The 24,177-nt window shown below is 40.6% G+C and overlaps 2 protein-coding genes across 10 annotated transcripts; one reads left to right on the top strand and one right to left on the bottom strand.

Annotated features, from left to right (window-relative positions):
- The first annotated feature begins 506 nt into the window (after window positions 1-506).
- Window positions 507-10,630, top strand: LOC131995146 (uncharacterized). Of its 9 annotated transcripts, none has more exons than XR_009397200.1 (6): window positions 507-580; window positions 1,952-2,939; window positions 2,993-3,072; window positions 9,599-9,733; window positions 9,812-9,953; window positions 10,047-10,630. XR_009397200.1 is itself a non-coding variant. In XM_059363212.1 (4 exons), the coding sequence occupies exons 1-4, from the start codon at window positions 2,534-2,536 to the stop codon at window positions 8,524-8,526; spliced, it is 570 nt and encodes a 189-aa protein (XP_059219195.1). In that variant the 5' UTR covers window positions 1,057-2,533; the 3' UTR covers window positions 8,527-9,328. The 9 variants fall into 9 exon arrangements, 2 of the variants coding, with proteins under 2 accessions (XP_059219195.1, XP_059219194.1); XR_009397204.1 differs by lacking the exon at window positions 507-580 and having other exon boundaries at window positions 1,061-2,525; window positions 2,836-2,939; XR_009397203.1 differs by lacking the exon at window positions 507-580 and having other exon boundaries at window positions 1,062-2,536; window positions 2,836-2,939.
- Window positions 10,631-15,986: 5,356 nt separating this feature from the next.
- On the bottom strand, window positions 15,987-23,204 carry LOC106091179 (alpha-endosulfine). Its single transcript, XM_013257617.2, has 4 exons — window positions 22,970-23,204; window positions 16,806-16,884; window positions 16,623-16,739; window positions 15,987-16,516 (listed from the first exon to the last, which is right to left on the bottom strand). The coding sequence occupies exons 2-4, from the start codon at window positions 16,866-16,868 to the stop codon at window positions 16,343-16,345; spliced, it is 354 nt and encodes a 117-aa protein (XP_013113071.2). The 5' UTR covers window positions 16,869-16,884; window positions 22,970-23,204; the 3' UTR covers window positions 15,987-16,342.
- Between the last annotated feature and the right edge of the window lie 973 nt (window positions 23,205-24,177).

Genomic DNA, 24,177 nt, shown 5'->3' with positions numbered 1-24,177 from the left:
TTTTCTTTTACGTATTTTTCTTGTTGATCACTCCACCTCCGTACGCTGCCAAGTCCCAATCGAAAAAGAAAGAAGCTTCCTTGGGTCACCGGCCGGCTTGGCTTGGATTCGCCTCCATCATCAAATTTGACTTCCAGCGGGCACCAACAAAACATATGGTGGTAGCCATAATTGTCAATTGGTGTCAGCTGGCTGTCTCTTTCGTTGACAGAGGCGAATTAAAACCATCAGATGGCGCTGGCGGTCTTCTATCCGCTAACAGATGTCGCTAGGGTCGCACATTCGGCCGCACACTACAAACCAAACCATCCTTTGAACATCACTGTTAAAGGATGGGAGGGAGAAAAATAACAATTTCTCTCAGTGTATTCCATGCCATAAAGTGTATATGCTCCTTACGCCAAACCTATCTCACTGTGTGTAGGTCCCATTAATAATGTGTAAGTCTTCCTCAACTAGTATACCTTGAGTTAACCATTTTTATACCTTACGGATATACCTTCATCAAATTAATTGGTAGCAATTGCAGCAGACGGACGACGCGGGAAATAATTTTCACCAACAAAGCAAAAAAAAAAAGGTAAGTATTGTAAAAAAAAATGTGTTAAATCAAAAGCTAGTAATAAAAAAAAAATGATTGTTCAGTGTCCCGAAGTGCGTGCCCAACATTATAGAAATAAATAACAAGAAAATTGTGACCGGCGGGCCAAAGTGTTTGTGTGTGTGTGCTAATGAACGGCAAAGTAAAAAAACAAAAACTACGCCTTTTACAACGTACTGGCCCACAAAATAAATAAAATGAAAAGAAATCATCAATGCCACATGCCCCTTGTCGCCAGTGGTAGTGAAAATATAAAAAAAAAACAATGCAAAAATAATTAAATGTGCTCTGAGCCCTGTGTGTGTGATTGAAAGAAACAAACCGGCAAACACAATCACCGGCGTCGGCGTATATCTGATTTCATGAATGAAATGGTGAAAAAACAATATTCCAAATGAAACGCCTTGCAAATCGGAAAAAAAATTTAAAAAAAAGGTAAAGTGAAAATAATTGCGGTTCGAATGGTGAAATAAAAAAGAATCCTAACCACAATTTAAAAAAACTCCAACCAACGTGGTAAAAGAAACGGTTCATTATGTGACAGTGTGCGTGATTCCATGAATATGAGTGCGTGTGTTATAATGAAATCACATGATCGTACGGTACCCCTGCCATTGTGTGTAAGCCACTCAATTCATGAATGGTGGTGGGGGTACTAAGAAGTGACTCAATGACTTTCAAACCAAATGTCCTCAAAAATTTTCGGTGGCCATAACGAAAAAGGTGAAGTGACGTTATTGTGATTGAATTTAAAGTGTCATGGTTCTACACAAAAGAAAATGGTCTTGATATAAAAACTCAAAAGTGAACTTAGTTCGGCAAAGTTACCAAAAGAAAATTAATAAGAAGGGAAATTATGGAAAATAACTCAATGAGGAAAATTACAAAAATGCACGAAAAATGTGAAAAAACCAAATTCTGCCAAGAAAATGAAAAAAAACAAAAAAAAATTAAGAATTTTGTGTGAAAATTTGAAAAAAAAAAGAAAAGAAATAATAATAAAAATAAGGAAAACGGAACAAAGAAAAATAAATTTCTCTGAAAACGGAGCGATATTAATATAGCCGAAAACAAAATTTTAAATAGAAATGCAGAACAAAAAAGTTTTTGTCTTTTCCTTAAGCTGGCAAAAAAAAACAAGCAAAAAAACTTATGAAAAACTAAAATAAAATTGCGTGTTCTATTCGAAAAACAAAAAAATCAGGGCCAATAGGAGGGAATTTTAAAATATCAGAAAATCTTAAAAAAAAACACTAAAGTGAAAAAGAAATTTATCCAAAAAAAATCCTTCAAACAAAACAAACCACTTTCATAACTAATTTGATCTTTTCTTCTTGTCTATCTTTCCAGGAAACCCACGTCATGGACCTGCGAACTCGCAACGGCTGCCTCGCTTGAGAGCATGAGCCATGCCATTTGTGGTCTAACGCTGTGGTGTGCCCAAGATAAACGAACTGGTAAGTATCAAATAGATGGTGCACCTTGGTGTATCCTCTATGACTTCTCCTAGCCGCCTCTCATCACTCACCACGGCATCCCTCGCCCCATGTCCAAGATGCCATAGCGATAGAAAGACGGGTCGACCCGACATACACCGAGGTCGTCAAGAGGCTCTACCGTGGTTGAGTGATCTCCTGGGGCCGGCATCGAGAGATGACAATCTCTCGTCCGGACAAAACGCCTTCCGCCGCAACTCGCGTTCCATGTCCAAGATGCCATAGTGATAGAAAGACGGGTCACCCATTGCGAGGTTGACAGCGAGCTCTCCGGCGGTCGAGGCACCCCAGAGGTTGGCAGAGAGAAGTAGCACGAATCAGCGCGTAATCTTGCGCACATCACACCACGGGACCCCTCTTGGCGGTTCAGCACTCGCGAGAGCGTAAGACCACGAGTCCACTCCAACAACCTCACCTGGACCATACGGGTAAGTCCATGGTAAGTATTAACACCCTTTTACAGCGCCACCCTAAATCAAAAATTGCAAATATACACCCCATTGCACAATTTGTGCACTCGCCCAAGGATGTAAGCCCATGGCTTGGAAATATACGCACACTTGTATATTTGCCCACTACTGCCTTGAACACACACACACACCCACCATTCGAGATGAACCTGAGGTATAATATGGGCACGAGGCAAAAATCATTCGGACCTCTGCAACGATCACCACTTAAGTTAAGTATAAATCATAAAATACAATTCAAATCTAAATTCTCTTCTAATTCATTTAGGTCATCTTATGCTACAGTTTACCACAAGACGACGGCTGTTCTACAGCTTGTTCCTTACTGCTATAGAGATCCCTGGGACTTAATTCCTCTGCTATCTATCACAGGTGAGTATGTAATTCAATTCATATCTATCATATCTTAACCTATTTCCCCATAGGGTACAACTAAAACTAACTAAACCTACATTAGACCATGGCTTAATATTGGAAACTCCCAGCTACGGAAATGGAATTTCAGGTGAGTGATTTAATGCTTGTGTGAGCTGTCAACCGAAAATTTGCCTCTATTGGCCAAAGAATTTCACTCTTTTTTACATGTGGCTCAGAAGGAACCCCTTGACCATTTGTGAGTGTTAGAGTGTGAAAATGGGTCGTTGCCATTATTGTTTCAAGTCTCTTGCGTGATAGACCCCTATCGGTTTGCCGTTTAGGTTCTCGATTTCGTATAGACTACGGCCTATTGCCCGCACAATCCTGCACTTCAAATACTTCTGGCAAAGCTTGGCATTTATGTTTTTCCCAAAATCGCTAAGTTGATGGTTGCGATGAAATACTTCCTGGCCTGGATAAAATTTTACCTCTCGCGCGCGGGTATTGTATTTTGTAGACCGCTCTTTGTAACTTTTTTCGAGATTCTTTCGAATTTCTTCTCTGACTAACTCCAAATGAGTAGCTTTGGGCAAAGCGTTAAATTCTGGGTCCCTCATTGAAGACAATTGCTTAGCCAAGCGATAGACACTTCCATGTGTCACCATATTCGTGCCAAAAAGCGCGAAATAAGGCGTCATTCCAATTGACGAGTGCACAGATGAACGCAAAGCACACTCTATAGCTGATAGGTTTTGGTCCCATTCCCTCTGGTCGCCATCCAAATAAGACCTAATAGCCGCCAAAATCGACTGGTTTACCCTTTCGGATGCGTTCGCCTGCGGCGAGTACAGTCCAGTCTTATAATGAATTACTCCCTGCACGTCTAAGAAGTTGGAAAAATCTTTCCCCACGAACTGTTTTCCATTGTCCGACATGACAATTTCTGGAACTCCAAATTTGTGAAACACCTCACCGGTCAAAAACTTAATTACGTTTCTCGAGGTGGCCTTGGACATGGGCTTCAACAGCACGAATTTAGTGACGTGATCAAGGACTATAAAAATGTATGAATTACCGGCCTTCGACCGGACGTACGGCCCTAGGAAGTCTACATAAATCTTCTGAAAAGGTTTGTCTATTTTGTACTCTGGTCCCATAGGCTGTTGCATATTTTGATAATTGGGCTTAGCCCCTTTACAGATCTCACACCTCTTTATGAAATCACGGACCTGTGCACTCATGTTTGGCCAGTAGTACAGCTCTCGTAACCTTTTCAGAGTTCTATGGAAACCTCCATGTGCCGCCGTAGTCGGTTCATGTGCCTTTGCTATGGTGTTTGTCGTCAACCGTGATGGAACCCATAGCTTCCAAACATAATCCTCGCATGGCATGTCCACAGTCACAGGGATTGTCCTTTTGTAGATGAGGCCGTCCTTAACCATCAGGTCTGGCAATGATTCTCCGTTGTCGGAGATAGTTTTTATTTTGTCCAAATACTCGTCATCTTTGAACTCGTCTGCGTCGAGATCCACAAGGCTGGCAAATTCTTCGCATAGCTCCTCCAAATCCAATCGCGATAGAGTGTCTGGGACCACGTTCTGGCTTCCTTTGCGGTGTTCTATGCCGAAGTTGTGACCCTGGAGCAACAAGCTCCATCTAGCCAATCTCCCACCGAGCTCTCTGTTGGACATTAGCCACTTCAACGAAGAGTGGTCCGTAATCACAGTAAATGGCATTAGCTCAATGTAGGGTCGGAACTTCTTTATGGCCATCACCACAGCCAGACACTCACGCTCGGTCACAGAGTAATTCTTTTGCGCCGGTGTTAATTTCTGGGACATGAAGGCAATCGGGTGCTCGCTTCCATCTTCGTCCTTCTGAAAGAGAACTCCCCCAATTCCCACATCCGATGCGTCACACTGGACGAAAAACGGCTTGGCAAAATCAGGATGTCGTAAAACGGGACTTTGGGTGAGTGCGTCCTTCAATTTCCGGAAGGCCACCCTGGCTTCCTCACCGAACGCAAAAGTCTTACTCTTTTTGAGCGTTTGGAATATCGGTGCTGCTATTGTCGCATAGTCCGGGATGAATCGGCGATACCATCCGGTCATGCCAGTGAATCTCCTGACCTGCCTCACAGTTTTGGGGTAGTCACACTCCAGTATGGCGGACACTTTCTCGGGGTCTGGCTTCAATTTTCCTTCCCCGACAATGTAGCCCAAATATCTGAGCTCCCGAAAGCAAAATTTCGATTTGGCAACGTTGATTGTAAGTCCGGCATTCGTCAAGGCTTTCGCCACTTGCGCCAACAGCTCCAAATGGGTCCTGAAATCGGGTGACACTATGAGTAAGTCGTCCAAGTAGACGAACACTCGCTCCCGCAGATGCCCTGGGATGACCTTGTCCATTAATCGACATAACCTTTGGGCCGCATTACACAGCCCAAAAGGCATGACTGTGAAATGGTACAAGGGTCTTCCCGGCACGGTGAACGCCGTCTTCTCCCGGCTTTTTATCTCGAGAGGGATCTGCCAGAACGCATCTTTCAGATCCACACTCGAGATAAAATGCGTGTCTCCCAGCCTACTCAGCAGGCCTTCAATATTCGGAAGTGGGTAGGCATCTTTTACCGTGAGGGCATTGAACTTCCTCGCATCGAGGCACAATCGGTTTTTAGCGCCCTTGCGCACCAAGGTAACCGGGTTGTTCCACGGGCTTTGACTCTGCTCAATGACTCCCATGGCAATCATCCTATCCAGCTCCGAATACATCAGTTGCTGAACGGCAGGAGATACGGGATAATGCCTCTGTTTGACGGGTTCAGCCTCTGCGGTATCGATACTGTGTTCCTCCAATAGTGTCTTCCCCAGGCCCCTCACCTCAAATGACGGAAACATAGAGATGACCTCGTCTAGGCGTAGCTTCTCTTCACTCCTCAAGCAGTGTTGCGATGGGTCTTTCGGCTTGTCTTCTTCTTCCTCCAAGCTTAAGCTCTCAATGGTGGCTACTAGTTTAAACTTCTTCATGAAGTCAACACCAAGGTATAACGCTTTACCCAAAGTTGGTATTAAAAAGAATGTAACTTCCTCTTCAGACTTTTTCACTTTTATCTTTGCCCTTATGCGCCCCACAATCGCGTGCGGAGTCTCATCGGCGGTCATAATGACAGATCTATATGGAAATATGGGCAGCCCTATTTTCTCCACCAACTCCAAGCACCCTTTCCCTAGACCTGTAACGGTGGCACCGCTGTCCAATAAACCTTCTACTTCCTCTCCTGCAATCTTTACGCGCATATAGAGCCTTGTATCTTCGCCCTCGTACAAAGTGGCTGAAGCAATTTCTTGCCTGAGAGCTTTCCTTCGCCTATAACGTTCTCTAGCTTTATCTATACGTGTCACCTTTTCTACAATCTTTTTCCTTTCAAGCTGACCTTCTTCAGCAAATATCCTCTCTCGAGCTTCGTTATATTCCTGCATTCTGATATGCCATGGCCTAATTTCCTTAAGTCTAATATTCAATTCAATATTCTCACCACCACCCTTAATGCTTTTATTACTTAAAATAGTTATTTTGGTAGAACCTGTCTGTTCCTCGCCTAGTTTTTGGGTTCCTTTTGGGGGTTCATGTTGTTCGGGCGCGTCTCCCCCTTCATCGTGCCCGCATATCGGTTTCCCCTACATCTGGTACAATTCGGCTTGACTACGTTCTCCATGCCACACCCATAGCAGAACAGATTTCGGGTCGTGGAGGGGCAGTCCATAAAGCTATGCCCTTTTTGCTTACAGTTCCAGCACACGTAGTTTGCTTGTCGACTGATGGCTTCAACTTCCAGCTCTTCGGGTGGTTCCTCAAATTCCAGCTCGTTTACCCGCGGTGCGAATTGTTGCCTGTGCGCTTGTGCCGCTTGCCTTTGGTTACTTAGCAGCAACTCTGCTTTCCTGCATTCCTCGCGGAAATGTTGCAGGCCATACATACGTATGGGGAACACTAAGGCGGCCATAGGTGGCTTTAGATTGCTTTTCATCATCTCCACCATTACTTGCTCATCCATGGGCTTTCTCTGCTGGTGGCGCAAGCGCAGCATGGCGTTGCAGAACTCTTCGAAAGACTCATGGGCACCCTGTCGACGGTCCATCATTTTACGCTGGATATCGAAATCGCTCTCAAATTTTCTGAATTGGGCTAAGAAAGCTTCTTTGAGTTCTGGGAAGCTTCGAATGTGGTCTAGTCTGCGCTGCATCCAGTACCAGTCCTCTGCTGGCCCCTCTAGGAACTGGGGAAACTTCACCAGAATCTCTTCCCAATCGCATTGGTAATCGGCCCTTAACTGCTCCAGTCTGAACATGAAATCTTCAGCCCCAATCGTCTTCGAAGTGCCATCAAATTTTAGCCTCCATTTCTCGACATCGAACTTTCTCGCTGCACTCCGGTATGTAGCTGCAGGTGACTGTGCTGCCTGCGCCTGGTACCCATATGCCGGCTGCGACGGAGGTAATCCTACCCCCATCGTTTGCGTTAGTGGCCTCGATCGGTCGAGCGGTTGCTCATGCGGCAAGTAAGCATTACTTGATGCCATTTGATATTGGGGTTGCGACCATCCTTGGGACGGAGGTGCATAAGCATGTGGCGCTGGCTGTTGCTGATTCGAACCCATGTAGTTAAGCGGTTGCTGGTGGTCACTAGCTCCGGGCTGGGCTCTAGGCAAATCCTGGGCTTGCTGGATAACCTGCGCTTCTGCACGTGCTTGAACTGGGCTTGGCAACGTATTCCGATTAGCTGCACTGTTTAAGTTGGCCATGCTCTGCTGTACCAGTTGTGGCACCAATAATCTTAATTTCTCGTCGAGCAGACGAATCATCTCCATTTGGCCTACACCAATCGCGGAATCAATAACGTGCTGCAAATGCTCGTCTGCATGCGTCTCACGCCTGGCCTCTTGGTTTTGCCTTACCGCCTCTTGCCTCTCCAGGTTTATATTTCGGGCTGTCAGGCTGCTGAACTCTGGCGTAGTTGGCGTCGAATTCAATGTGTCTGACACCTGTGTTACTGACACAGCTGGGCTTGAAACGGCTGAAGTGACCATCATTGCGTTGGCTACGCTTGTTGTTGTTGTGCTGGCTGTAGCCTGTGTAGTTGTAGTTGTTGACGTAGTTGTCGTTTCCATTTGAAGGCTGTTCGGAACAGAAGGTTCAATGGAATAACTATTCGCTCTAGTGACTACCATTTAAAAACTAAAAATCCAATGATGCAAATTCAAAATATAATACCCCAAAAACTCAAAAAATAAAGAACTAACTTCTATTATATCCTTCTAGGTTCGTATCCAAAATATGTTATCACGGATGGGGTTAGTGACTTACAGCTGCGGCTTCATAAACAGTTGATAAAAATTGGCAATTCCACCCATAACAGGTAATGGCTATACACTCAAAACAATCAATTTCTCCAAAAATTAATCATTCTTGAAATTTTCAGGTGTCTATATTGCCCATTGCTGTTGATTGGTAATTGGGATCGTGACTGCTGCCTTCGGACTGTGCTCCATGGCGACTACATAAAGCTTTGCAAGTCTTTACCATGTAGGACTCACAGGAGCTAGGAATTAAATTTATTCGGAATCGGACGGACAGGCAGAAAGTCATAATTTGGGCTATTGGCTTTAAAACTATTGTGGAAGAAGGTGGAAAGTGTCTACCATTGTCTCCCGAGGAAGTCGCATGGCTCATCTGGACTCACAGCCACTTCGACACCAGACTTACTTCCCATGGAGGCTTTGGACGACACTCTGTTAATACAAAGTATCAGTGCCTCTTCAAGCTTAGACGTCGCACTCGACTAGCTTGTCTTATAATCAAACTGCTGTCGGGACTTACGCAAAACATAGAAGGAAACCACAAACACAAATATTAACAGCCACACAATTGAAACGGTCAACCCGATTGCTCGGGCCCCACGTTGGGCGCCATTTTTTGTCGTGTACCCAAGGGTCCACGTTGCCGTTGGAGTGAGGAGTCGGACTGGCGGGCGCTGGTCGCTGGCATTCGAGCACCGGCTTTTGGCTCAGTCTTTGGGGCGCGGTTCTTTGCCAATCCAACCCTCTGGCAAGGTGACAAAAAAAACAAAATAAACAACCAGCTGTCGGTGGTACGAAACGGACGACAATAGAACATTAACAAAACACCCACTGGAACGAACTGGAGGACATTACGGCTGTGGAATTGCCTGGCGCCTAAAATCCTTCATGGCGCCTCAGGACTTTGCCCACCCCAACCATGGCACCCCTCGTCCTGTAATATTAAGGGTACCCCGTAATCCATCACCTGTCTATCTTTGCCGCTGCTCAGTCACTTACCCCATATTCCGATGCTTTAGCCTTCCATCATCCTTTAGAAATCACCAAGGCAAGTGTTTTTGATAATCATTCTTGTACAGATTTCAGTATTTTATTGAGTAAGTAAAAGAATATTCACATGGTAAATAATGTAAAAAAAAAACAAATAATCAAAAAGGCAAAATTCAATTACAAAAAAAACAAGATTTAGAATATAAAGAACCGTTTTCAAGCAAACATGAAATATATTAGATTTTGAAGGCAAACGTTAACACTGCTTCTACACATTGCCATTCACAAAGACAATATTAACAATCTTGAAATTTTTCTCTATTTTCAGAAGAATGGGTCGGTCGCCTCGTCAGCTCTAGATGGATGACCAAGAATCGCCAAAACGGTACTGCGGCCTTGATGCGGGCCTCTGCGGCCAATAAGGTCTCTTCAAGTTCTCGTCGGTCCGTCCGTCTGGTTTTCGGTGAGTATTGTCAAGTTTTAAGTGTATTTGTCGCAGTCTGTTTTTCTTGTCTAAAAAAGTATTCTATGTTTCTTTTAGGGTCTTTTTTTTGTTGTGCTACCTTTTTAGCACCGTAGGACCAACATCAGCTGATTGGAGGACGAAAATGTCCTTTAACTGCGTTGCTACCTAACCTAACCATGAGCTCATGTTTGGTTATAGCCTGTAACCCAAACAACGGGTGAGTAAAAAAAAGCACTAATGTTGCCCCTACCTAATCTATTTCGATTGTATACTTTAATACAAAAAAACCCTTTTTTAAACAAAAATAAAGCAGTCCAAGGGTCGAACGTCAGTAAAGCAGTTTGGTTTGCTAGTCTGGAGAAACTAAAAAGAGTACCTTAGGAACGCTGGGGAATGCAACAGCGTCTGGATCCCTCGCTGGTGGATGGTGTGCGTTGCGGATGTGGCGGTGACCAGTGTGGCGGTGACCAGGGTGTCGGTAGCCGATGTGGCGGTTGTTGATGCAGCGGTTGGTGATGGAAGCCTTCTTCTTTGTGCGGCAGTGGAGGTGGAGGAGGCGTGGATTTTGATTTTTATGTTTTTGACTTTTAGTTTTGAAATGTCCACTTGTTTATTTTAATTTTAATTTCTATTTCTTTTCAGGTTTTTAATATATTCCTTTTTTCAGGTATTTAACGTTCATTTCATTTCAGATTTTTGACAAAGTTTTTCTTCTCTTTTTTTTACGTTACCATTTCAATTGGCTCTTTATGTATCGTCTCTTCACTTTTCAGGCATTTCAAATTTTCTATTTCTTTTTTTTTTTTTTTTTTAAAAAACTGTCCTTTTTATTTTGTTTAAATCCGTTTTTTTCACATTCATATGAATTTAAATAAAACACATTTACCAAATTTATTTCTGGTCTTTTCTTTTACGTATTTTTCTTTTTGATCACTCCACCTCCGTACGCTGCCAAGTCCCAATCGAAAAAGAAAGAAGCTTCCTTGGGTCACCGGCCGGCTTGGCTTGGATTCGCCTCCATCATCAAATTTGACTTCCAGCGGGCACCAACAAAACATATGGTGGTAGCCATAATTGTCAATTGGTGTCAGCTGGCTGTCTCTTTCGTTGACAGAGGCGAATTAAAACCATCAGATGGCGCTGGCGGTCTTCTATCCGCTAACAGATGTCGCTAGGGTCGCACATTCGGCCGCACACTACAATTTAATGGCTGTCTGAGAAGATATTTATGCCAATTGTCGTAATGCGCCGTCCACCAGACCACAACACCATATAGCATTATAGGTCTGACAACTGCAGTATATACCCAATGCATGACACGCGGTGTAAACCCCCAACTTTTGCCAATGGTTCTTTTGCAGGTGTATAGGGTAAGACTTGCCTTTTTTTATTGCGCGCCCTCTAAATTTGACCCCATACTAAAAACTGATTTTGGGTAAATGCTCGTGGACCCCCTATTCCTGTCGGGGCTAAAAGACTAGAGGAATTTGGAGACCACCATCTTCGGATGATCGAATTGACGAAAGAGTAACGGATTGGAACGGAGAATGTTTCGGGACGGGTGGAAAAATAACAAAAAATGTTACACAGGTGGCTTGATGTAAGGCAAGAAAACGAGCTGGGTGTTTACATATTAGGACGGGATTGAAAGGAACCCCGGACCCTGGTTCTGTTTGATTTGCCAGAACCGCCTCCATCATCGATCGGTGCGAATACGAAGTATCCCGTTAATCGCAACCTGTGGATGCACCCGGTAGCTGTTGTTGTTGTTGCTGGTTGTACGCACCGGATTGACCCGATGGAATCACTCATCGCAATGGCTGCCGCCTCAGTGTACGTGTTCGTCCTTTTTTCATCACGAACCATTCTGGTCCGTGCCGGGATTGAAAGGAACCGCGGACCCTGGTTCTGTTTGATTTGCCAGAACCGCCTCCATCATCAATCGGTGCGGTGAGGTGTAATCGGTGCATGGAGTGGGTACATTTCTGATCTTGCTCTGGCCTTACATCACTGCGGCAGTATGGTCATACTAAATATGTTGCAAGGTGCTGTGCGAACATAGACAGCAGTGGGTCACAAGCTTCGTCATCGTTGCCTTCTGCTAACTCATCGTCGGACTATGTGATCCCCCCGATCCTCCCGTGCGGCAAAATACGCAACAGCAGCAGCCCAGCCCCAATATTGTCAGTCCAGTGCCGGGAAGTGCATCATTTTTGCGACTGAATTGCAACAATCTCCGTGGCAAGTTAGACGATTGTGGATGAGTCGAAAGAACATATTGGTCGCAGCGATCCAGGAGACAAAGATGACCAAAACCTGCAGCTTGCACAGTCATCACGGATACAATGTCCTACGTAAGGATCGCTGAAGGAATGGAGGGGGGGGATTGGCCTTCGTGATACACCATTCCGTGCAGTATAGACCCATCTGACCTGCGCCTAGCGATATCCCCTATATGGAGTGTGTTGGGATAGCAGTCAGGTCCGGTACTGCCGAGTTATGACATTAGATATGAGGTCCAAGAAATGGGGGGCCGCTCCAACCCCCTATACCAGTCCTCAACCGCAATATTAGGTGACCATACCTATCATCAGATAGGTATCAGAGCTAGGATTGATGCCGACGTGCAAGATGTATGTCCCGACTGTAACCAGGGACCGCACGATACACGTCACCTGTTTTACTGCCCGGCCAGACCCACTCGACTCAGACCCAGATCCCTGTGGACGCACCCCATCTTAGTCGCGGAGTTCCTGGGTCTTGACACTCAACAGAATCAAGCAGACGAAAGATAGTACACAATAAACTGCTACAACAACAACAACAACAACAACCATACCTATGTGAGGTTCAAATGAAAAATATTTGAGAGTAGATTACGAATATTGAACTAGAATTTGCTTCCAAGGAACTGGGTAGCGCTCTAACCCCTAAAACCACCCCAAATAGGATAACCGGCCAATCATGACAATGTGCGGATCAAGTGATGTATATTTTAGGTAGAATGCGAACCTAACATACAAACCTACACAATCTGAAATTTTCACAGATTGTGTAAGTTGGTCTGGGAGGAGCAATAGGCTATATAATTTGATGATATCGGAAGGGGACGGACCCTCCTCTAAAAGACGCCCCACACCAAGGACACCCCGGAATAGGAAATGTTTTGACCATGGAAATATAAAATTCAACGGAAAAATATTTGCTGGTAGAACGTAAATTTGGTATCCACTTTTGGAGCCAATTGCCTGAATGTCCGACACACCCCCAAAACTCCCCCAAACAGGAAATACTTATCGAACATGGCAATATGGGGGTGAGCGGGCTCTCAGACACTTGGCAGCAACTTGGATACCAAATCCGTGTTCTACTTCCAAATACCTTTCATTTGAGCCCCATATTACCAAGATCTATAAATATGTCCGGCTTATGCGGTGTTTTGGGGGTGGGGCAGCCACCCACACACTTGATCCTGAAAATAGATATGAGTTCCATGCTCTACATATAAATACCTTTCATTTGAGTCCCATTTTGTATGCCCGATCTGTATGCCTGTTTTAAAGGGGTTTTGGAGAATGGCGGCCCCACGATAATTTGACACAAATTTTAATACCATATTGGTATTCTACTCACCAATAATTGTCATTTAATTCCCATATTGCCATTATCGGCCAATATGGGTGTTTAGTGCGGGGACGGCTCCCTAGATACTTGGAACCAATTTTTAAATGTCAAATTTGTACTCTACTCCCAAATATCTTTTATTTAAGCCCCATATTGTCCCGATCGGTCCAATTTTATTTTTGGGCGTGCTTTTGTGGTAAGGGGGAGGGTCCGCTTCCGATATTAAAAAATATATAGCCTATTGCTCCTTCCAGACCGTATTCGTAAGCTACTCTTGAATACCTTTCACTTGAGTCCATATTGTCCTGATCGTACAATATGCCTATTTGAGGGAGTTTTGTGGTCAGGCGACTTCCTTGGTAAATGGACTCAATTTTTAATATCAAATACTTTTCATTTAAGTTCCATATTGTCCCAATCGGCCCACTTCTATTTTTGGTTGTTGCTTTTAGGGTATGAAAGAGGGTCCGACCCCTTTCTGATATCAAAAAATTATGTAACCTCTTAATTCTTCCAGATCAACCTACACAATCTGTGAACAAATTTACAAACCCGCTCCGAAATGCCTTTTATCTAAATATCATATTGGCCTATAAGTTGTTGTTGTTATAGCCACATTTTCATGTGGCTTTTATGTTCGTTTAAGGTTCTTTTGGGTGCAGCATGGCCCCCAGATAATTGGGATAAATGAGGCTTTATTAATCAACACTAAAATGATTGACACCATTCACTGCATATTCGTTGCCTCTGAGAGTGTTAAGTCAGATGAACAAAAGACGTGCAATGCAATGCACGGCTTTTGTCATACTCTCTTTCTATGAAGTGTTGAATGCTGTAGTTTTAAGAAATCATGTATGGTGACGACAATGTGCATTACTTTTACGAATGGATTCATAGGTATGAAAAGATGAATCATGTGTGGGAATAGAAAGTAGAACACACGGCACGTACGAGTGAGTACGAGATTTACTTTTGCCTTTATGACAACTTTTAATTATGAACTCTTGTTTGTTCTAAAAATAAATCCCCGATTACTGCAGATAGGATTACTGGCAGAGTATGAGTGGAGGACAGCGAAACTTTGCAAGACTTCCTTTGCTAAGAGCATAGAATGGAAATTTGCAAGGATCACAGAATTCTTAACATAGGAAGCCAAGTGCTAGCTTATGTGTAGTCCTGCAAGGGCATTGGACGGATTAAATCCCGCACCAACTTCTTCAATCTTACATACTATGCGAATATGTTTTGAGACACTCTTACAGCAAAAAAAAAATCTGTTACCAATAACAAATGTTTTTAGCAACATCAAATCAGATTAATATCTGCAATTTGTGGTAGTGGTTTGTCCGAATATATTTAGATTGTCTGGCGCTTTAATTTAAAAAGTTATTCTAAATAAAATTGAGTATGTCTTTACGGAATTGAATCTGTGCGGTACAGACTCATTTTGATTTTCATTTTTTGTTTTAATACAACGCCAAATAAACCAAATAACCCAAATATAATCTGACGAAACATAAATTGCAGATTCTAAATTTATTTATGGCCAATAACAAATTTTGTGATTGGATACTGATTTTTCTATCTGCAAATTGCAAATTTTGCCCATGAACATTCCACTAAGGAACAGGAGCAAAATTCTCACATATCAATGAGTGCAGTCCGATTCAAGTTTAAGCTCAATGATAAGGTCCTCCTTTTTATAGCCGAGTCCAGACGGCGTGCCGCAGTGCAACATCTCTTTAGAGGCATAGTTGCTCACAAATGCTGCCAGCATTAGGAGGGGAAAACCACCACTGAACATTTTTTCTGAAGGTCTCGCCAGGATTCGAAACCAGGCGTTCAGCGTCTTAGGCGGACATGCTAACCTCTGCGCTACGGTGGCCTCCAGATTTTCTATCTGACTGTGTTTATATGCACAATATTACGGTCTGTTGTTGTTGTAGTAGTGCATCGTACACAGAGGCGTCAGCTCTTGCCGATGAAGGACTTTATGGGGTTAACCCCGTACTTACAACTAGCTGCCATGGATTAATTACGGTCTATTAGGGTACAAAAGCTATCGATATTCGCAAGTTTTAGAAATGTACCTCATCAAAAGAATTGCTATTTCTTTCATTTAATTGGTCGCGTACTTTTCCAGTTAAAATTAGGAGTAGGAGAGTAAGAACAGCTTTTATTCTCTTTTTTTGAACAGTTGGTTTTCAAAAAATATCTATTCGATGCTGCAAATTACTGCTGGAAAAAACACTCTAACAGCAATTTGCAAATTCTCCCAAACTTTCAAACTATCACGCACTCTCTCGCTCTCTACTGCTAGCAAATAAAGTGCACAAATTGTTGAGTACGCGAACACACTTAATATATATGGTTTAATAAAGTTTCTTTCAATTTTTGTGCATTTTTGTAAATTTTTTAATTCGTTTCGATTTTTGTAAGTTTACAGAACAAAAGTATAATTAAGTTTAAAAATGAGTAGGGCAGAGAAGTAAATAAAAACTTATTAACTAAATTTAAGGCTTTTTTTAATTTCTCATTCGCTCTTTTTAGAACAGAGCAGTTAAGCCAAATCTTTGAAACCTCCCTCACAAATATGTGTACAGGAAATAAATTATTTGTTTAGGAATAAGGGTAAGAAATAAAAGAAAATAAGATTTTATTTGTATTTTATAATAATCAATATAGTGTACTTGATGAGAAGCTAATTGTTTTTTTTTTTTTTTTTGTTATTAGACCATAGTACAGCTTCAAGATTGCTTTCTGGTATTTTGTTTTCTTGGGAGATTATTGGTTACATTTCCATGTTATAATAAGCAAAAGTGTAATCATTTTCCAACAAAAAATGTATCCCAGGATTTGAAAGTATTTTCAGAATGGATAATCGTATTTAAAATTATTAAATAGCATAATAATAATAAGTTTGTGGTAAGTAATAGGAGGATAGATTTTTATGCAGGGGTAAGTAGGAGGAGGAAAACTAACTTAACTCGTCGCTGGAAATTTGTTACAAGGCTGAATAATTGAAGTTTTACGCGCTGGCACGGTTTCCGGTGTTGGGATGGCTTCACCGGTTGTATTTTTATTGGCAAAGACCTGCTTAATGCCACCTCCTTTCTGTTTGGCCATCTGATAGTCACCTGAATCAAAATATTTTTGCTGTAGGTAATCAAAGAAAATAGTTAACTTACTCACGACTTCTACATATGCATATATAAAATAGTAATAGCTATTGAATTTATTTTTTAGATAACGCTTAACCTACCCCCTTTTGTAGTCTCTTTTGCAAAAATGCGGTATGACCACCAGGACCTCGAAGGCCCACAGGATATTTCGATTTCAATTTCTCCTCTTCGATTTTTTCCAATTCTCGGGGATTTGACTGAAATTATAAAAATTTCAATATTGTGCCACATACATATTTTATGCATGGAAGTATTATGCTTACCTGATCTTCGGGGCCATCTTGTGGTGTTGTAGCTTGGCTGCTGGTTTCTTCAGTCGAACTCATTTTTATTAAAAAAAATCTAAAAATATAAAGTTTTTGGCAGTTATTAATCAAATAGAAACAGAAAATATGCTCAAAATTTAATTTTATTCCCTAAAACATATCAACAACTAATCGTGGATCGTTATGGCGATCGAGATACGTGGTAGCATTGTCCCATCCATATAGAATAATTACATACAAACATTTCAGTAACCTGAATATGACAGATAATTAAATTCATTTCTTAACATAATGAGATACTTTATTATATTTACCTAATATTTGGCTCTCCAGCCATAAAAAAATAAAGAATATAAAAGAAATCCAAATGGAAGAGAGCGATAAATTGAAGGTGGTCCAACAAAGTGCACGAGAATTAAAAAGAGTTCAGCTTTGAAAAACCGTAGTTAGAATAGAACAAGGAAAAAATTAACCACCAGCAAAAGAGTTACAAAAATCAAGAAGTTTTAAACGGAAAACGTTGTTGGAATTGAAAAAGATGCGTTACTCATGAGGCAGTCGGTTCCAGCATCTTGCTACTCTAACAGCATATGATCTCACATATATGTTCCTTCTAATTCTAGGAATAAATAATTGCGGGTTTCTAGTAGACCGAGAGAATACAAAAATCCTCCTTAGAGGAACAGGTCTAATATAAGCAAAAGCGTTATGAAAAAGTAGTAAATTCCTACACTTGACAAACCTTTTAAATGAGCAATTAAGAAAACGTTCTACGAAGCAAGATATTTTAAGACATATTTTTGCATATTCATAACTAGCTGGACCGAGTCCGCTCCGCTGCGCCTTCTTTTACTTTATACGGAACAAAATTTTGCTTGGAATATTTATTTTCGACAATTAAAGAGCTTTTAGTGAAATACCATGCTACGAAAATAGTATATCGCTTGACAAACAGTTTAACAATATAAGTGCCTTTATCTTAATCCCATATGATCTTTATTGGTCTACGAATTTAAGTTTGGATGTAAGGTGTACTCCATTTTTAAAATACTTTATTTCAGCCCGATATTCTCATGATGTCAGATTTAGGGGTGAAGTGGCCCCAGACACTCAAATACCTTTTATTTAAACCCCATATTGCCATTAGTTTTGTGGGGAGTTTCCCAAACTGGATATCAAATTCGTTTTCTAATCTCAACCTTTCATTTGAGCCACATATTGGCATGGTCGAACAATTTTGAAAGGGGTGATGCCTCAAATACATGGTCCTACATTAGGATATCAAATTCGTATTCTACTCCCAAATATCTTTATTTGAGCCCCATATTGCGATGGTCAGTAAAAAATTGCTGTTTGTGGGGTATTTTGGGAAAGGAGTCCCGAAAGAGGGTATCAATTCTCGCTCTACCCCCCAATTCCTTTTTTTAAGCCCCACACATGGTCGGTAAATATGCCCAATTTAGGGGTGTTTTGGGGAGTGGATAGTCCCCCAATCACTAAGTCCTGAAAATATATCAGCAACGTGCTCTATTGTCATATATTTGAACCCCATATTGCCAGTGGCCTTCAAATTGGATATCAAATTCGTTTTCTAATCTCAAATACCATTCACTTGAACTCCCTATTGAAAAAGCCAGCAAATATAACCGGTTTGGGGTATGGGCCCTAAAAACTATGAATATCGAGCTCCACTGTCTTGAAGACCCAGGGGGTTGTTATGATGGTTGGACGTCCCCTAGACAATTGATCCCGAATGTTGATGTCAGATTAATAGTCTACTCAAAAATACCTCTCATTTGAGTTCCATTTTTTCCATAGTTGGCAAACATGACCGGTTTGGGGGGTGTTTTAGGGGATGGGGCGGCCACTCAGTGACTTGGCTTTGAAAATATATTTCAGATTCGTGTTCTACTATAAAATACCTCTTATTTGAGCCCCATATTGCAATGGTCAGCAAATACGTCCTATTTGGGTGGTGTTATGGGGTGGGGTGGCTCCATAGACACTTCCCTAACATTGATATCATATCCACACTGAATGAATCTTTTCCAACCTAAATGAGGACTTTTCCAAAACAAGTGAAACCTTTTCAAAGTAAACTAAACCTTTCTCATTCATTTAAAATTTTTTCCTTTCAAATGAATTTTTTTCCAAATTAAGGCGGGTACTGTATTAGCTTTTCGGATTTTAATAGATTTTAAAGCAAAAAAACTTGCTGATTTTATTCAGTAGGACATTCCCTGTTTCAAAAAAGTAATCACGAAAAACATGGGGTTTCAACGGTGAAAAACGAACATAGTACCAGCCATTAAACGAAACCAAATTCGTTATATGACAATATATTCTGAATACTTTAATTGGTGAAGAATATGTACTTTACTCTAATAACCGTTCTTCAACATTTCTTAGAAATATTTCGTTTAATTAGAATTGAGTGGCAACCCAACAACAAAATCCTATCTTTTGCTTTGCTTTGAATATTCTTCCTACTGTTGTTTTCGAACATTCCATCAAAAAGTCGTATTTTGTTTAGTACCTTCGTAAGTTTAATCAGAGAAGCATCATTTGAATTGAACGAAATGAGTGATCAGGATTTTAGTGCAGGAAGTTCTGAAAATTGGGAGCTTGATCAAGAATATTTATGTAGTTCCGAAAGCCATGAATTAAACCAAGAGAATAGCGAAGAAAGTACTAGTTTTCCGCCTGCTAGAGCTCCACGAAATAGGCCAGGCTCTTACTCTAAAATTACCAAGGAGTGTAAAAGTTGAAGGAAATACTATTTCTTAAGTTGCGATTCAATTACTTCAATCACTATTGTATCAAGATATAAAAAATGACTTTAATTTGAAAGAAAAGAAAATAGGAGTTAATTGACCCAAGGTTTTATCCGCTCAAGTGCTTGGATGGATAGAAATGTATGTCGAAAGACAAGGAAAAACATTGACGAAATTCGAAAAAATATGCTAAACGAAAACCATGTCTCAATTTCTAAAAGCACTACAGCAAATGGACTCCGAGAATTAAAAATAACACTTAAACTGGCCTCAATAGACGTTGATAGAATGAATAATCCGCGCAAATTGGACTTACGCCAAGAATATGGAAAAGATTTTACTAGTTGGCAGAGCAAAGAGAAAAATTAGTATTTATTGATGATTGTGGACTTAATCTTCACATTCGTTGAACGGAAGCTCGCTCGAAGATTGGTTCAAATGCGAACGTCGTTATACTAACTGTGCAGGGACAAACGTTTCTTTAATTGATGCCATTAACAATGGAAGTTTGGTACATACAATGATTGTTGTTCTTTCGATCGATTTAAATTATTTGTAGGTCTTCTCCCAAAAAAAAAAAAAAAAAAAAAAAAAAAAAAAATATATATATATATAGTTTTTAGTTAATGCTTTATAGTGCAGTAATAACTTTAAAGAATTAAAAGTAAACTCATTCTCATTAAAATTTTTACAGATATTCTTTAAGTGATTTAAATTAGTACCTTCAAACAATCATTAGTGAAGGTCTTGGCGATTTGCAGTTTTTGCTTTTATTTTTGGGAGAAGATCTACAAATAATTTAAGTCGATCGAAAGATCGATTTATATTCATTTAATTTGGAAAAAGTTTCACTTAGTTTGGAAAAGGTTTAAAGTGGAAATGCTATATATGAGCTATATGTAGTCATTGACATTTTCCCGCGGCGTTCAGTCAATGGTGAAACAAGTAAAGGTGGTCTCTTTTGTACAACGACCACAAATCATATGGTGCAATCCGCCAACTTGTCATCAAGCGTGTGTATATACCTGTGCGTACATCAACAGAGAATATGCGAGAAAGAAGATATGAACAAAAAGAATGCAAACAAAATTCTGTCAGCTTTATGTTATCAGTTGTTATTGTGAGACCACCTTTTAAATCAGCCTTGGATCGGAAGGAACTAGCTCACCCACAGCAGCTTGACGCGGATCGCCACCTCCACATAAAAATGTGGCTACAACAACATGGACCGTACTTTTCATTGAAAAAATACTACCTCCAAAATTTAATGCAAATCGGGTAATTATTGCACACTCCAGAGGCTCAGAAAGTCAAATTGGGAGTTCGGTTGATATGGCGGCTATATCAGGTTATGGACTGATTTAGACCTAACTTGACGCAGTTGTTGGAAGTTATATCAAAACAATATTTGCAAAATATCAGCCAAATCAAATTAGAATTGCGCCCTCTAGAAGATCGAGAAGTCTAATCGGGACATTGGTTTATATAACCGGCTATATCAGGTTAAGAGTCGATTTGAACCATACTTAGCACCATTGTTGAAAGTGATACCAAAACACCACGTGCATTTCTGCCTAATTGGTTAAGAATTGCGCCCTCTAGAAGCTCAAGTAGCCAAGATCCATGATCGGCAGCTATATCAGAACATTGCCAATTTACAATGCACTGATAACAAATATTTGTGAGAAATTTCAAGCGCCTGGCTTTACTCCTTGGAAAGTAAGAGTGCTTTCGACAGACAGACGAAGGGAAGGACGGACATGGCTAGATCGACTTAAAATGTCATGACGATCAACAATCTACCTATAGGATTGTACTCATATTTCGAGTTGTTTCAAACGAAATGACGAAATTAGTATACCCCCATCCTATAATCGAGGGTATAAAAAGTAAACACGGAAAATTTGGCGAAAAGTAACCATCTACAGCATACACCTCTGGCGAAATTTTCGTTACCATAAGAAATGCGTTGACATATCCTAAGCATATGGTGCTTTTAAATAACCAATGGTCAGCCTACAGGAGCTTGACTATCATCGCCACTTCTACATGAAAATGTGGCTATAACAACAAAATTTTCTTTTATGCAATTACGGATTAAAATGCATGATTCTATAGCTCCAAATGCAAACTTTACCCATGAACATTCCACTAAGGAACAGGGGTAAACTTCGCACATATCAATGAGTGCAGTTCGATTCAAGTTTAAACTCAATGATAAGGGTCCTCCTTTTTAAAGCCGAGTCCGAACGGCGTGCCGCAGTGCGACACCTTTGGAGAGAAGTTTTACATGACATAGTACCTGACAAATGTTGCCGTCATTAGGATGGGAAAACCTTAAACGCTAAAAAAATGTTTTTTTTTCTGATGGTCTCACGAGTCCAGGCGCTCAGCGTCATAGGCGAACATGCTCTCTGCCCTACGGTGGCCTCCGATTTTGTAGCTCCATTCAACAAAAATAAAGTTATTTCCAATATAAAATGGTTAATTTCAGCAAATATATACTTCATTTTTTTAAAAATCTGACAAAAATAATGTATCAATGTTTGTCGTCATCTTGTAGTCTACACAGCTATTTTCCAGTTATGTCTTGGCTACAACCGAAAATTTCGCTAGAGGTGCATACTCAGCTTTATCTACGTACAATATATATAGTCAACACAGTTAAATTAGATTGTGACGGTAAACATAATATAACGAAGTTTACAGTCACAATGTGCTCCATAGATTTATTTCTTTGTCTTTTGTTTGTAGCATTTCTTTGACGTCACTAAATCGCGATCAGCAAATTATCACAATTTGTTTGTTTATAGATTTAGATATAAACGACAAATTACAAGTATAAATAGACTTGACTACGTAGTCAACATCAGTTTCCCACACGTCTCGTAAAAGATGCAGAAGCTGGCAACCCTCAAATTAACTATTGACAGTTATAATTATGAGAGAATGGTCGCAATGTAAACAAATGGTAAACCATAAAATGAAAAGAAAAAAAACGGTCGAAATGCAATTTATCCTCAAAAAGCAAATGGAAAGTCAATCGCTTTGTCGCTTCATATTTCAAGTGATGTGATTTAATACACAAATGCATTCCATATAGAGCCATGATAACAATAGAAATTTTGTTTTATTCTTCTTGTGGATGTTTTTTTCGTTTGGTTGCATCAAAATGGCGGAGCCTGAAAATTAAAACTGCATAAAAAACAAAAATGTCACAAGGGCGACCACTTCTTTTAGAAGAGGTTAAAGGTGCTGAAAATGAAAACAGTACATATTTCGTCACTGTATTCTCCATATGCAGTCAGAAACCTATCCCGAGATAATTAGTTTTAATATAACCTTTATAATTCACACTACCCTTTGCTTGTTTTCCCATTTACATACCTTAAGAAAAATAATCAGTTCAGCAAGTTTTGTGGAAAATTTCCGCTCCAATTACTTATTTAATCTTTTTAATAAAACAACGTAATTTGCAAAAACTGGATCCAAAAAGTTGATAGACTATTCTTGCATACAATGAACTAAAGAGAATTTTCGTCTACAATCAAAATTTTCTGAACAATATCTCAATTATTTCTCTAGTTTGCAATTTTCACCTAAAGCCGATGAGATACTATGGACGCCGTAAGAAAATATCAAAACGCGGCGGCAAGCCATGAGCTAATTTGCCAAGATATATTCATTTACAGGTAGAGGCAGTCGCCCAACAACAAAATATTGAGTACACTATCTGTCAAAATCAGTAATTAGTGGAACTCTTATTCCGTATGTGTTACTAGTACTAGAATAGTACATAACTATAATACGCACACACAACCAAAACTCGTTCGGGAGAACAAATTGTAGGCAGCTGTTTACGGTACTCCACCTGATTGTTGTGGTTGTAACAACATTTTCATGTGATGGTCAATATATTTTCATTTACAGGTAGTGGCAGTTACACAACAACAAAATATTTAGAGCACTATCTGTCAAAATCAGTGATTAGTGCAACTCTGATTTTGTGTATGTTCGTTGTATTATGGTTCTTAACTATAATACACACACACAACCAAAACTCGTTGACGGATAGTGTACTCAGAGAGAAAAAATTGTACTCAGCTGTTTACGGCACACTACCTGCTAATTATGTCATGGTGGAGGTGGCGAACCTCGTCAAGCTCCTGTAGGTGAGCAAATTCGTTCCGGTCCTTTGGTTATTAAAAGGCGCCAATAACTCGCCTTCTCATATCGAGCATAATAGGCATTCAGTATTTGTGCAAGAGCCGGTGCCACCCAACCTCTCACTGAAACTCTCCGCTCAATGCCGCTGATGCAGTTACAGCGATTGCAGTTACAGCTACTCCGGATGTGTGGTGCCCACAGCTAACCCGTGCCGGGACTCCACCTGGTAGTTATCATGACATAATTACCAGGTAGTGTACCGTAAACAGCTGAGTACAAATTTTTCTCGCGAAGTACACTATATGTCAACTAGTTTTGTATTATCGTTAAGAACCATACACACACAAACAACGAAAAATGGCGCAAACTATTAACATACACAAAATCAGAGTTGCACTAATCACTGATTTTGACAGATAATGCAATTA

This window comes from Stomoxys calcitrans, chromosome 1, assembly GCF_963082655.1.
Source record: "Stomoxys calcitrans chromosome 1, idStoCalc2.1, whole genome shotgun sequence".
In the NCBI taxonomy this organism is placed as follows: Eukaryota; Metazoa; Arthropoda; class Insecta; order Diptera; family Muscidae; genus Stomoxys; species Stomoxys calcitrans.
The sequence above is the reverse complement of the archived record's forward strand: the minus strand, read 5'-3'. Positions and strand labels throughout refer to the sequence as shown.